The sequence below is a fragment of the Pogona vitticeps genome, chromosome 2 (genome assembly GCF_051106095.1).
Source record: "Pogona vitticeps strain Pit_001003342236 chromosome 2, PviZW2.1, whole genome shotgun sequence".
NCBI lineage: Eukaryota > Metazoa > Chordata > Lepidosauria > Squamata > Agamidae > Pogona > Pogona vitticeps.
This window is the reverse complement of record NC_135784.1, coordinates 84,978,348-84,992,135: the sequence shown is the minus strand read 5'-3', so window position 1 is coordinate 84,992,135 and position 13,788 is coordinate 84,978,348. Positions and strand designations below refer to the sequence as shown.

The following is a 13,788-nucleotide window of genomic DNA, read 5'->3' as shown; positions in this document are numbered from 1 at the left end:
GTTAATACCATGCACTAAGCAATAAGAAGAGGGCCTGACATTTGCACACCTATCCCCTGATTTTAATTTCCATTGAGTGAAACTGAAAATGGAAAAACCCAGCATATTTTTAATCTATCTATAAGGGGATACAATCTGTTTTGTCCATAGGTGATGTGTTTTGTAAATAAGATCATGTTTGTTTTGAAGAGAGGTTTCATGATCTGGTGTGAGATAGCATTATTCTGCGAGAAAAATACAGTGTGTGTTATGTTTTATTTGGTTCTTTATTTTACTTTAAGTGAATTTGTCCTTCTCACCCAAATCAGTAAAAGACAGTCTGTACTGCCTTCAGGCTAGCAGTCTAAAAAGAGACAATGCAAAAGGGAAAAAGAATGGTGAAAAATAAACAAAAGAGAAGATATTATTTTAACAGGGCTGATGGGATAGCAGTGTGGATAAAAATCAATGTTTTTTAAAATCAAATTGCTTTTGATCATTATTTCAATTACAATTTCCATAAAATCATTTTATTTAAATTATCAAATCATTATTATTTAAAAAATAAATTGTGATTTAAGTCTTGATTTAAATCAAATCTGACCTTTGGAATAGCCTCCTACCATCTTCATCTCCCTTTGCTGCAGTCTTCTGGAAGGGCTGTTGGGATGACAGTTGAAGGAAGAGCCTTCTGGGAGGCATTTTTTTCAACAGAATTTGGTGAGGTGACCAGTGTGTCTAGTCTGGTAGCTTGTTGGAGGTCTGCAAGGATGTTGGACAATAACAAAGAAATTAATTTCTGTAGGTCAGAAATTTAGATAAAATTTGATTGTAATGATATAGTGATTTAATTTTGTTAATCATCCATGATTATTGAACATCTGTAGTCCTAATTTGTTGTTAGGGTCTTGTGTTGCTTATTTCAAGTACCGGTACTTATTTTAAAGTACCTTGAAGGTACAATTGGTTTCTTTCTCTCCCCCCCCCCCAAGTTCTTTTAGTGAAAGTTGTGCCTCATCTATCCTCAGAAATTATAAACTTCAAAGTTTGTGTGCCTTTTTGCGATATAGTTAATTTTTGTACATTCGTTTTTATTACATCTCAATGCCTGGTAGAATTCAAGGAATTAAGAGCAAATTATTCCTTCCTTTCCCTATTGGTTTTTGTAGCATTTTGTCTGATGAAGAGATCAGTGATCTCAAAGGCTCGACTGTTTGGGGGCGGGGTGTTAGGCTGAGTAACAGTGTCAGGCTAGTATGGATTTTTGAGTTATTTTATTTCTGTGGGTTGGGTAGACTGCTTTTCTAGCTGCCATGAGCTTTTTGGAGGAGCGGTCTTTGGAAAGGTGGGGGTTTTTTTTTGCTCAGTTTTTTCCATCTATGTGGATAAGTTTTAAAATGACAATTGGCATATATGAGTTTCACTGCAGGAAATGTATTTTCCAGTCTAGTGATGTATGACTAGCAATATAATTCATAATACAGTATCTTCCATACAATTTGAAGAAACCTTTCATAAAATTTCTGTATTTGGTGCCATCTGACATAATGTACATAAATTATTTTAAGAGATGGATTATGTGCCAGTTATCTAATTGAATTGATTCATATTTGAAAGCTAATATTTACCAAATAATGGGACGTGGTGGCGCTGTGGGCTAAACCGCAGAAGCCTGTGCTGCAGGGTCAAAAGATCAAGCAGTCGTAAGATCGAATCGGAGTGAGCGCCCGTCGCTTGTCCCAGCTCCCGCCAACCTAGCGGCTCGAAGGCATGCAAATGCAAGTACAGTGGTGCCTCGCACAGCGAGGTTAATCCGTTCCGGATTAACCCTCGCTGTATGAAACATCGCTGTACGGAAGTAAAAAAGCCATTGAAACGCATTAAACTACATTTAATGCGTTCCAATTGGCACGTTTACTTACCGTACAGCGATGCCGGCAGCCATTTTCGCGCCCTCCCCTCGCAGAACAAGGGCGCGAAAATGGCTGCGATCAGATGTCCGTCGGGTCCAAAATGGCCGCTGGAACAGCCGAAAGGGGCCGGGGCGCAGCGTTTTCCGCGCCCTTGGTAAGCAAGGGGAGGGCGCGAAAATGCTGCCGGAAGCCCCGAAATGGCTGCGCGCAGCGTTTTCGCACCCTCCCCTTGCTTACCAAGGGCGCGAAAATGCTGCGCCCCGGCCCCTTTCAGCTGTTCCGGTGGCCATTTTGGACCCGCTGGACAGCAGATTGTTGGGTTGCAAAGCGAAGGTCGGTAAGCGAGCAGCTTACCGCCCTTTGCTCTGCGATTTTCCGCCTATAAGGGCACCGTTTTGCGATCGCATTTGCGATCGCAAAAACAGCCTCGTAGAGCGAATTCATCGCTCTACGAGGCGCCCGTTCTGCAAGGCACCACTGTAGATAAATAGGGACCACCTCGGTGGGAAGGTAACAGTGTTCCGTGTCTAAGTCGCACTGGCGATGTGACCAAGGAAGATTGTCTTCGAACAAAACGCTGGCTCTATGGCTTGGAAACGGGGATGAGCACCGTCCCCTAGAGTCGAACACAACTGGACAAAAATTGTCAAGGGGAACCTTTACCTTATTTACCAAATAGTAAAGCTATCTTGTCATGTGACTTAAGTCTAAAATTATATCTCACATGACATTTCTGGCATATTTTTAAGCAATCTGCTGAACCCCAGTCTGAAATCTCTCTCCTTGAATGCAGATATAAATTTATGTTTCATATATCTGTCTTGAATGTTGTGTACCTAAAAACACTATAGGTTCTAAAAGACTTGCAACTGATTCACTTTATCAGAGACATAAAACCCACTACTGTACTAATATTTTTCTTCTTGGATTTTCATCCTTGCTGGCTGAAATTCTATTGAGTAAGTAGATTACACCTACAGAAGATGAGGCTGTCACCGGCAGATTATAACTTTTGGTCATTAAAGACTTCCTTCTTCTTTCCTGCGGTTGGTCTGATATGAGTAATCTCTTTCATCTGGTGGGAGCAATAGGATGGAGAGAGGAAGTCTTTATTGGAAATCTGCTCCAGTGGGTGATGTCACTGGCAGGGAAAGTTTTTGGTAATTAAAGACTTCTCACTCATGTGCCATGGTTTCCACATGATGAAATGGGCTAGGATTACTTATAAATCAGACAAGCTACAGGAAAGGAGGAAGTTCTCAATGAAAATTGCCCTGTGGCAGTGATGTCATCCCCTCCCACAGGCGTAACTGATTCAACAGGATTTCAGCCATTGTATTTCTGTGTAGATGTACTTTTATTTTTTCAACATTAAAAGGTGGCAGTATCCAGTTAACACTATCATACCTGAATATCTTCTGCCTGAAGAAGAAGGATCAGAGAATTATTCCTTCAGTCCCATGTGCATACTCAGCATCTGTTCCAGCATCAGATCATGTGATTCAATACATAACTGTCAGCTCATGTCTGTAGTGATTTCTTAACTTGAGGCTATTTGCCTCCCAAAGTTATACTGTTAATGTTGCACAAGAGGATATTTACCAGTGCAATAAAAATGTTTTTACCATGCATAGAGATGATAGTGCGATTAATGGTGTTAGATTTTATATTGTCTTTCATAGCTTCCATATGCCAAGTGTTTTTTAAGTTTATTTAATACAGATATGAAGATTAAGGATTTCAGTTCATAACTTCAGCCAAAGATTCTTTTTCTCAAGAGAATTATAACTTTTTCTAGATTGGAAATTTTAATGTTTTTGTAGAGAGAATCATGATTTCTCTTGCCTGTTTTTTGGGGGGGACCCAAAAAGCAAATAAACCCCCCAAGACCCATCGGAAATAGGGGGAGAAATACCAAAAAAACAAACAACCCCCCCAAGACCCATCACAGCACAGAAACATAACCTCCCCAGCCCAAAACCACACTGCAAAACCCATCCAAAACACTTTTTAAAAAGCAGAAAGTAGCACCTTACCTTATTAGGCAGTCCGAAGCTTCCTCCAATCGTACTCACTCTAACCGTTGGGGTGAAAGAGCTACAAAGAAGCAGCCTCTTCACCTACCAACAGTTAGCAATTTGAATTTCCTGCCTTTTTTCCCTACCTTATTCTGTTTGTAAGTGGAAGCTCTGGCCGCAAGTCGAAGCAAAATTTTGCAGGCGGAACTGGTCGTAACTCGAAATATTCATAGGTTGGGACATTCGTAAGTCGAGGCACCACTGTACTTTGGTAATCAGTTGACCCAGCACTGTAATTTACCGGATCAATAGGAAGGTGCCCATAGTGGTATCTTTGATTCCTTTGTTTTTTTATATTATCTGTTATGTCTCGTTTTTGCTTACAACATAACAAAAAAAATGCAGACTTTTCTCTGTGTAAGCCAATGGTTCCCACCCTTGGTCCCCCATATGTTATTGGACTAAAACTTCAAGAAGCCTTCATTGCTAGCTGTGATGGTCAAGATTTCTAGAAGTTGTAGTTCAAGAACATCTGGGGACCCAAAGTTGGGAAGCCCTGGTGTGAACAAAGCATGTTGGTCTTTGTCTTTTGCCTGAATCTTTTCTGATTTTTTAAAACTATGAACAAAGCAAACAACCCAGATGAAATATATGGTATTTCTGTACATGTTAGAACTTTGGAATACTGCCACCTTTTCCAGAACACTGTACAGCCCTTTCAAAACCAAGCCACTTGACAGCAAATCATAAAAGGATTAGCAAAGAAAGGACCAGAGGAAGAAAAGAAATTTGGGGGCTGGGGGCTGAAATGTGAATTGCATTGCTTCATGTGTGAACACCGAATTCCTGAGTCGATTCACAGTCCTTGTGGATCGCTGACTATTCAGGCATAATACAGGCTGTGAATGAATATGTTGTCTCAGACTAAGAGAGAGCCAGGTGTGTGATGCAAAACAGCAACACAGACTTACAAAGAGAGAGATTTCCACAACATATAGTTCATAGATGATGAAACAATAAGGGATGTAGGCTATATTTTGCACAGGATTAAATTGCACAGCAGTATATCACATTAGGTTAATGTGATTGGACATTGTGCATGTGAGGTTTTGGTTCTCTATGTCAGATAGCTTTGATATGTGGTTCTGATATATTATGTTCAGGCTCTTCTATAAAAAGGAAAATTTTCATCATTGGACATCTTCAGTGTTATGTGTTTGCTAAAGTGAATGCCCTTCTCTCTTACCAAGAGACAGTGGTGTTTGATAGGCTCCAGTAGCACTTTAAATATGACAGAAGGCATTTCCCCTGCTTTTCCTTTTTCTCTTGAAAACTTTCTGGGAGAGAACAGCCCTCTAAGATTAAATGGGTTTTTCTGCAAAATATTGATTCTCTGTTTCTTCCTTCTCTAAACTTGCTGAAAGAGAAGACCCCTGTCTCCTCTCCAGTCTGCCCCTGCTTATAGAGACTCAAGGAAGAGGCACACTGGTTTTTTTTTATTTGTATGAAACTAACAAAGGACAAAAACAGCAGGCATTTTCTGCTTTCTTTATGTTCTTCTCCAGAATTTTCTACAAGACTGAAAAGGTTCTAACTTTTTTTCTTTTCCTGAAGAAATCACAAGTGCTTGGAAAGAAAATAAACTTTTTTCCTCTCACTGAGATATGTTTGCATAAGAAGCAAACCAGGCATTTTTCCAGCTGTGTCTTACTTCACCCACACATCTGTATAGATAAGACTACTTCTCCCCCAAACCTTCTGTACTTTTCAGAGAGCTTGGGAGAGAGATGTTGTTGTTTGTAAACACACTCTCACAGCAGTTTAGAAATGTTAGAGAAAACAAGATAAGCACTTCTGCCCTTTTTAAATTGCTTCCACACCACAATGGAAGCAACAGAACTGGCCTTTAAACAAGCAATTGGGAGATTTTTAAAAGAAAGGAGTTGAATTAATATACTTGTTAGATGGAGACTTGGTAGACAAGCTGAGCTGGTATTTGTAAGCTCCACCCCCTTTAAGAAAATACATTTGACTGCCTGATTATAATGTCTGCTCACCTTTGTGTTTGAAAGAATCCATTCTGGAATCTTTTGCAGATATTTGTGGAATTTGACCGGTGCAGTTGGAAACAGCATGCCTGGGTAAAAGTTCATGCAGAAGAAGTGATAGTTTTGATGCTGGAAGGGTCTCTGGTTTGGGTACCTCGAAATGAACCAATTCTCCTTCAGGGAACCAGAATATCAGTTGAACATTGGCCTGCACTAGTGAGTATCTTAACCTTTTTTGTTGTGTTAAATCAAATGAATGTCTATCATGCCAAATACTGCATTGTATTTCTTAATTTTGCATGTCATCAAATCAAATCTTGACTCATGCCAACCCTTTCCAGAGTTTTCTACGTAGAAAATACTCAGAAGTGGTTTAATATTCCTTTCTTCTGGGGGCACCCTGTCTTTGAATGTGCAGCTTGCCCAAGGCTACACAGGCTGGCTCTTCTGGGAGATATTTTGCTGAGTTGAATTATGGACCTCTGGCTCTACAGTCAGATAACCTAACTCACTGAGCATTTCTAAGGCATGTAAAATGTGGGAGGAAATGCTTTCTGTATCAAGCACTTCAATAAGAGAGAAGATTAATTTGCAAGTCCTGAATCTTTGATAGTTTTATTTCAAGTAAACATGCTATAATTTGCTTTCAGATACTCATTTTCATTGTTCTCTTATTCACAGACTTTCACTCCTTTAGTAGATAAGCTGGGGTTAGGCTCTGTGGTTCCAGTAGAGTCTCTTGTAGATCGAGACTTACGATTCCTCTCAGATGCCAGTGGATTGCGTCTTTTCCAGGTAAATTTGAGGTGCTTGAACTTGAGGTAAAGATTTCATTTGTCTTTATTTTAGTAAAATTCAGAGGACAGTATGTTACTGGTATTTGAATGTGGTTCCCCTTTAGCTTTCTTACTCCTCGATATATTCATTGGCAGCAGGAAGAGAAAGGCAGTGAACAGGCAACGTATCTAACTGGTATTAATTCAAAGAAGTGTGGACTTATTTTCATATGCCCCAGAGGACTTGAGGTTTATGATTCTCAAATAGCAGATACCATGCTGTTTGGCAAACCGCTTTTGCAACTGGGAAATTTCAGAATCAGTTTGTAATATGGCATGGCAAACTACAAAGAAAACAAATAACAGGTCCTTGTTTGGATATATATTGAAGAGTTCCATGGCATCTGGGGCCTTTTAATTTAAAGAACTCTATAATGTTGTAATGTTGCAGTCACTGGAAAACAAGTAGTTGTAGTAAACTTAACTTCTAGAGCTTCATATGTTGTGATCAGATAACAGACACCTGAGACTGCTTCTCACATTCTGTTTTGCTGGAAAAGCCAGCTCTCTATTACATGACTTTGAATAAGTTGCTTTTCACTGTAGAAGTTAAAATAGTTTGTCATATATCTAACAGAGAGAAGGCCAGCTACCTGTACAGTCTTGAGTTATGGAATATTGGCTTCCGATTGCAACCTTTCATATTATGTTGCAATGATGTGTTGTGAAAAAAGAGCCTCACTGTGCTCTGTTACTTAACAAACTAATTCCTTAGTAAATATGTCAATAAACTATAAACATGTAGAGTAAATGCATAGGAGTGTTTGTTGTTCTTTTGGCCACATCTGTGTTTTGCAGAAAGTACTTGCTGGGTATGCAGAAGTCAGGGAACTGACCAGAATAGTATCAAAGTGACTTGCAGCTTCAGAAACAGTTCTGAAATTCTTGGTTCTGTTATCATGGAGAAGAAAGATGAAGTAATAGGAAACAAAGAAATCATGCTGTATTCCTGGACTCTTGTCCATTTCCTGAACAGGATTATTTATTTATTTTCTAATTAAAAAACCTTTCCTGGCAGATGGCAACAGAAACGCAGAACCAGCTTCTTCAACAACAACCTCTATTGAGGGAATCTGTCAATGCATTGATTGGTGATCAGAAACTTCAGGAGATATTTAGCAGAGGTAAGATGAGCTGGCTGTAAATCCTGAAATAAAACCTGTTTCATTTTGGTTTTTCTTCTCATTACAGTTTAAAAATTTTCGTAGCTGCTTTAAAAGACCCATTCTTCCTTTTGCAAAGCTTGTTTTGTCATGTTGTTTCTCAGACTGAGAAAAGGGATTAATCAAATCTTGTTACAGATGACCTGGGAGAGGATTACTGCTATTTAGGAAATGGGCTGCAGCAGGTATTGTGGCAGCATATGCATATCTAGTTTGAATGGCTTGATATTGGTTTTAGAGTGAAAGGGAGGTGGAGATATATTGCAGAAGTACTTGTGTTCTGAAATCGGGCATATCAGGATGTGAGGTGCAGTCTGTTTTAAATCTGAGGTAGCAAATTTAAGACTCAGTTTGTAGTTTGAATATCATCCTTCATCTAGTTTTGATCCTGGACATCAACATATTGATAATGGCCTGAAGTGGTTTCATATCCATCTAATGGCATATTTGTGCATATCAAGCAGGAGGGAAAATCCAATTGCAGTGTTTTCAATTTCTGTATGTGAGCTGGTCATGGGACGTGGTGGCGCATGGGACGTGGTGGTGCTGCGGGCTAAACCGCAGAAGCCTGTGCTGCAGGGTCAGAAGACCAAGCAGTTGTAAGATCGAATCCACGCGATGGAGTGAGCTCCCGTCGCTTGTCCCAGCTCCCGCCAACCTAGCGGTTCGAAAGCATGCAAATGCAAGTAGATAAATAGGGACCACCTCGGTGGGAAGGTAACAGCGTTCCGTGTCTAAGTCGTACTGGCCATGTGACCACGGAAGATTGTCTTCGGACAAACGCTGGCTCTATGGCTTGGAAACGGGGATGAGCACCGCCCCCTAGAGTCGAACACGACTGGACAAAAACTGTCAAGCGGAACCTTTACCTTTACCTTTATGTGAGCTGGTCACCTGACCATAATAAATAAATATAAAATTTCTGTATGTGAAATTGTGAATAAGAAGTAATTAGGAAGCTGGAATTTCTATGTTATGTATTTTCTTAATGAGTAACAACTCCCGCCAACCTAGCGGTTCGAAAGCATGCAAATGCGAGTAGATTAATAGGGACCATCTCAGTGGGAAGGTAACAGCGTTCCGTGTCTAAATCACACTGGCCATGTGACCACGGAAGATTGTCTTCGGACAAAACGCTGGCTCTGTGGCTTGGAAACGGGGATGAGCACCGCCCCTTAGAGTCGAACACAACTGGACAAAAATTGTCAAGGGGAACCTTTACCTTTACCTTAATGAGTAACAAATTCAAAATAAACATAAATCTTTTATTGGAAACCAGCGGAAAATTGGCTGGGTCAGAAATCTATTAACACACACCCATTTTAGTGATCTTTTTCTCCCCGATCCTGTCCTGCCACCTTTCTTTCTTGCTAACCTTTCTCTCCTTTCACCCTCTACTTGTTCTGCCTATGTGAGCTTTACCTGGCTTATCTATTCCTTAATTTTTTACTCACTGGTTGCCTCCCTTTTTTTCCTGTTGGTCTTTTGCTCCACCTGCTTAGTGTGGCAACTTTTCATGGGTTAGAGACTCCTTTGTTCTTTCATGTTTCTCCACTTTGCTGCTCACCTTTGCTTAATCTCTTCCCACACCATACCTGGCATCATTAGTTTCTCCATCCCCTCCTGTTGGGGTTGCCGCAAAGCAGCATATCATATTAATCTACCAGGCCTTTATCAATTTAGGACTGCTCCAGCAGCTAATGGCTTCAGATGGTACTGCAGGTACAGACTGATTTTAGTTAATTAATGCATTTAGAAGACAGAATGAGTCTGGGATGCACCTTCACCAGAGTTGTCTTAGTATCCATGCTAATTATCATATTTCATGGTCTCTGGGCTATGCCGGGGAGTGCATGCATGCACGCACGTACAGTCATATAGGTTTTTGGAAACTGACGTGCAAATGAAAACACAGAACCTCATGGCATGGTGGTAACTAGTGATATGTCTAATGTAGGTTGGGGTGCTATGGCCTTTCAGCTGTTTTGTACTACAGCGCCTAACATCCTGGCAGGGTGCCAGAAAGTTGAAACTCAACAATGTCTGGAGGGCCATATGTTCCATCACACCTGATTTGAAGGGTATGATCCTGTTTCACAGAAAGTCTGGATGAAACATGATTTATTTATTGTTTCTAAGAAATGTATTTCCATTTATAATGTTTTATTTGTTAAAAAAATCCTTGGTGTGGTGGCATAGACATGACTGATAGTATTCTCATGTGGAAACTGTCCATAGGTCCTTACACCATCCAGGGTCAAAGAGTGAAAGTGTACCAGCCAGAGGAGGAGAACTGCTGGGTCTCTGCTGTTGTGAGCTGTCAAGATCCTATCACTCGTCTGATGGAGGTGGTTTTGACTGAGGTGTGAAGTTTTTTTGATGGGGTTCCGATGTCTAATTTCCTCACTGTCGTTCATAGAATCATAGATTTTAGAGTTGCAAGATATGCTAGAGTCACCTAACCAACCTCCTCCTCAATACAAGTTGTACAGTCCTGAGTGTAAGAGCCTTGTGGCACAGTGGTTAAACTGCAGTACTGCAGCCAAGACCTGAGTTTGCTCCCAGTGGGCTCAAGGTAACCAGCTCAAGGTTGACTCAGTCTTCCATCCTTCTGAGGTTGTTAAATTGAGTACTCAGCTCACTGGGGGGGGCAGTGTATAGCCTGCTTAATTAAATTGTAAGCTGCCCAGAGAGTTAAGTTCAGTTGTAGCATCACTGACAGGTAACTGTTATGTTCTGAATTGTTTCCAGCAAAAGGGAGACCACCATCATCTAAAACAACCTGTTCCACTGTTTAACAGCTTGTTACATGACAGAGTTGTTGCTGCTGTTCTGCTGATTATCTGCTTCTTGTAGTTTCCATCATTATAATACTACTCTTTGGTGTAAGAGAGGCATGTCTCATTTCTGAATACACAGTGGTGCCTCGCATAACGAGCGCACCGTACAACGACGAATTCGCATAGCGATCCCTTTTTTGGGATCGCTAATGCAAAGGCATACTGGCAGCCCCAATGGGCAAAACTCGCATTGCGAAGATCGGTAAGCGTTTCGCTTACTGATCTTCGCATTGCGATGTCGGGAAATCAGCTGATCGGCGGCTCCAAAATGGCCGCCGCTCGACCCAAAATGGCCACGCTCAGCATTTTCGTGCCCTGCCCTCGCTTACCGAGGGTGCGAAAATGGCTGCCGAATGGGGGAAACTTTGCTAAACGGTGAGTACAGAAGCCATTGGAATGCATTAAACTAAGTTTAATGTGTTCCAATGGCATTTTGCGTCCCGTTTAGCGATGTTTCCCCATAGCGACGGTTAATCCGTAACGGATTAACCTCGCTATGCGGGGCACCACTGTATCTCCTCTTAGTCTTCTCTTCATTAGGCTAAACTTTCTTGTTCATCTGTGTAATGTTTGTTTATTGCAATTATGGAGATTTATCTTTGTAGATGGGGGGCACTATATAAGAATCATTCTAAGTCCTAAATCATTCTAAGTGCCATTAAATTGATGTAAGAACTCATGAACAAAATAAAACCCCAAAGGGCAGGAATCTCAACTGTTCAGCAGTTGTGGAAAAAACTTGGATAATTTCAATCATTTATATAGCTGCAGAATATGGTATTTTAGGAGCATAGTTCTGCTTTTCATTAAATCCAAACTTTGGTACTCTGTGGATTGAATAGCTGGGGAGATGTAGACTGGTTCTTGAATCTGGAGTAGCTCTTTTGTGAATGAAACTAGTTCTAATTCAGTGGAACTCCTTGCTTGGGAATTGTCAGAGCTGAGGCATTTTTCAGCAGTTCCACCATCCTGCTAAACCATTTTCTATGCTGCTCCACAAGACCTTTCAGTCCTGTAAGGCAGTGGCCCCCAACCTTTTTGGAACCATTGACCATTTGCGGGGTGCAGGCTCTGTGCACGAACTGGTTGGGGAGTGGGGCACCCCTGTGCTCACCCGTTGGCATGTCACGCTCATGTGTGGAAGTGTAAAAGGCAAAACATGGCCACGACAGCCAAATAAGCAAGTGCACAAAAGCCAGGGGGTGTGGGTGGGGCTGCACGTGGGCACCCGTCTCCCCGCTCGACTGATCCGTGTCCCAGCCACATCCCCAGGCGGACCCACTGGCTTCGCCCCACCAAATCGCCTGTCACGGCTTTTGTGGGGCTTGGGCAGACTTTGGCCAGCCCGACACTGCCTCCCGCCTGAGGTGAGCGAGGAAGGTCAAGCCAAGCCCAGGGCCACGCGGATTAAGTGGAATGCTGCCCCTGCAAAGCGCCCGCCTGTCCTGGGTTCAAGGATCACAGCTTGGCATGGGGGACAGGGTCAGAAAGCTCTCCTGGCGAGCCCACTGCTGGTCTGGCCAGCTGTTGCACTCGCCTTTTGTTCGGCTCCCTTTGCTGGGGCCTCCTGGGAGGGGAGGGAGGGGAAAGGGGCATCTTGCTACCAGCCGGCCAGTGCGCTCAGCTCTGTGTGTGTGTAGGGAGGGGTACTCGCATGCATGCGCCTGTGTTGCAGGGGGCGTGGAGGTGGTGGCAGTGCTGGACTCTGGGGATTTGAGGTGTGTCACCCCAGCTGCAGCCCAGAACACACCAAAGTGAGCAATGCTGCCAGACGGGCAAGATGGTGCAAGCCGGCGCAGGCTCCTTCCCCGCTGCGGCTCCTCTGGCATGAGGCAGAGGCTGTAGGCTGGCCTCCTGGAGTCTGAGCCCCATCTGCCTTGCACTGCCTGGCCACCCCTCTGGACGCACGTGTGGTTTGTGTGCTGGGGCAACCGTTGCCATGCCTCCGCCACCACCGCCCACTTTGCTATAATCATAAACATTCCAGGATTGGAACTTTGCTTATGAAATCTCTGGATCTCCTCTGACAATAATGTTGGTATCTATTTAGTACTAACATAGAGGAAACAATGTACAGTATTCCCGAAGGCTTTCACGACTGGGATTTGATGGTTGTTGTAGGTTTTTCAGGTTGTTTGGCTGTGTTCTCAAGGTTTGTCTTCCTAATGTTTCGCCAGTCTCTGTGGCCAACATCTTCAGAGGACAGGACTCAGAACTCTGTCTGTGTTCTGGTGCCGTTTGTGAGATAGTTGAATATTGTGGTATTAGCTTTTTGTACTTTTTAGGAGATTGGGTGATTATGGTGATCAGTGTGTTTTTCCTTGTGGGTGTATTGTTCTGATAAGGGGGAGGGATGATCTGTCACTGTGATTGATGGGAGTCATTAGCTGGTCTTTTGTGTGCAGTGATCACCTGTCCTTGTGGCTGGGTAGCACCAGAGCACAGACAGTGTTCTGACTCTTGTCCTCTGAAGATGCCGGCCACAGAGACTGGCAAAACGTTAGGAAGAAAAACCTTCAGAACACAACCAAACAGCCCGAAAAACCTGCAACAACCATAGAGGAAACAGTTGTAGTGTTCTGATTTAGGCAGTGCAAATTTACTAAGTAGAGTGGTGATGATGGAGAAGCAGTAGGAACATTACTTTGAAAGAAATTAGCAAAATAAGATATTGAGGGAGCTAAAATCGGCTTCACATTTATTTTGTTATTAGTCCTTTGTGTTTGCATTGTCTTTTTCTTCCCCCATGCTAATTAATTCTCTATAAAAAAATCAGACAGGTGAAATCAAGTCAGTGGATCCTCGGCTGATTCATGTAGTGATGGACACTTCGCTTTTGAATGAGGTACTGTATTTTACCAGGTCATGACATAAAGTATCATGGTTATGAGGGGATGAAAAGTGAAGCATTCTCTGCTGACATCTGAATGCACCAGCTGAGTCCTGAGGTCAAGATTCATCTGGCATCTGCAAATGCTGGGTGAAAGCGAG

The 13,788-nt window shown here is 42.4% G+C and overlaps 1 protein-coding gene across 2 annotated transcripts in view; it reads left to right on the top strand.

The window, feature by feature from the left end:
- The window catches only part of KDM3B (lysine demethylase 3B), a 78,852-nt gene that overhangs the window by 5,444 nt on the left and 59,620 nt on the right, over positions 1-13,788 (top strand). For both annotated transcript variants that reach the window (XM_020789904.3, XM_020789894.3), the window contains exons 2-6: positions 6,007-6,174; positions 6,640-6,753; positions 7,813-7,918; positions 10,196-10,320; positions 13,574-13,642. In XM_020789904.3, coding sequence (XP_020645563.2) covers positions 6,007-6,174; positions 6,640-6,753; positions 7,813-7,918; positions 10,196-10,320; positions 13,574-13,642 — 582 coding nt within the window. The remainder of the gene's footprint in view (positions 1-6,006; positions 6,175-6,639; positions 6,754-7,812; positions 7,919-10,195; positions 10,321-13,573; positions 13,643-13,788) is intronic.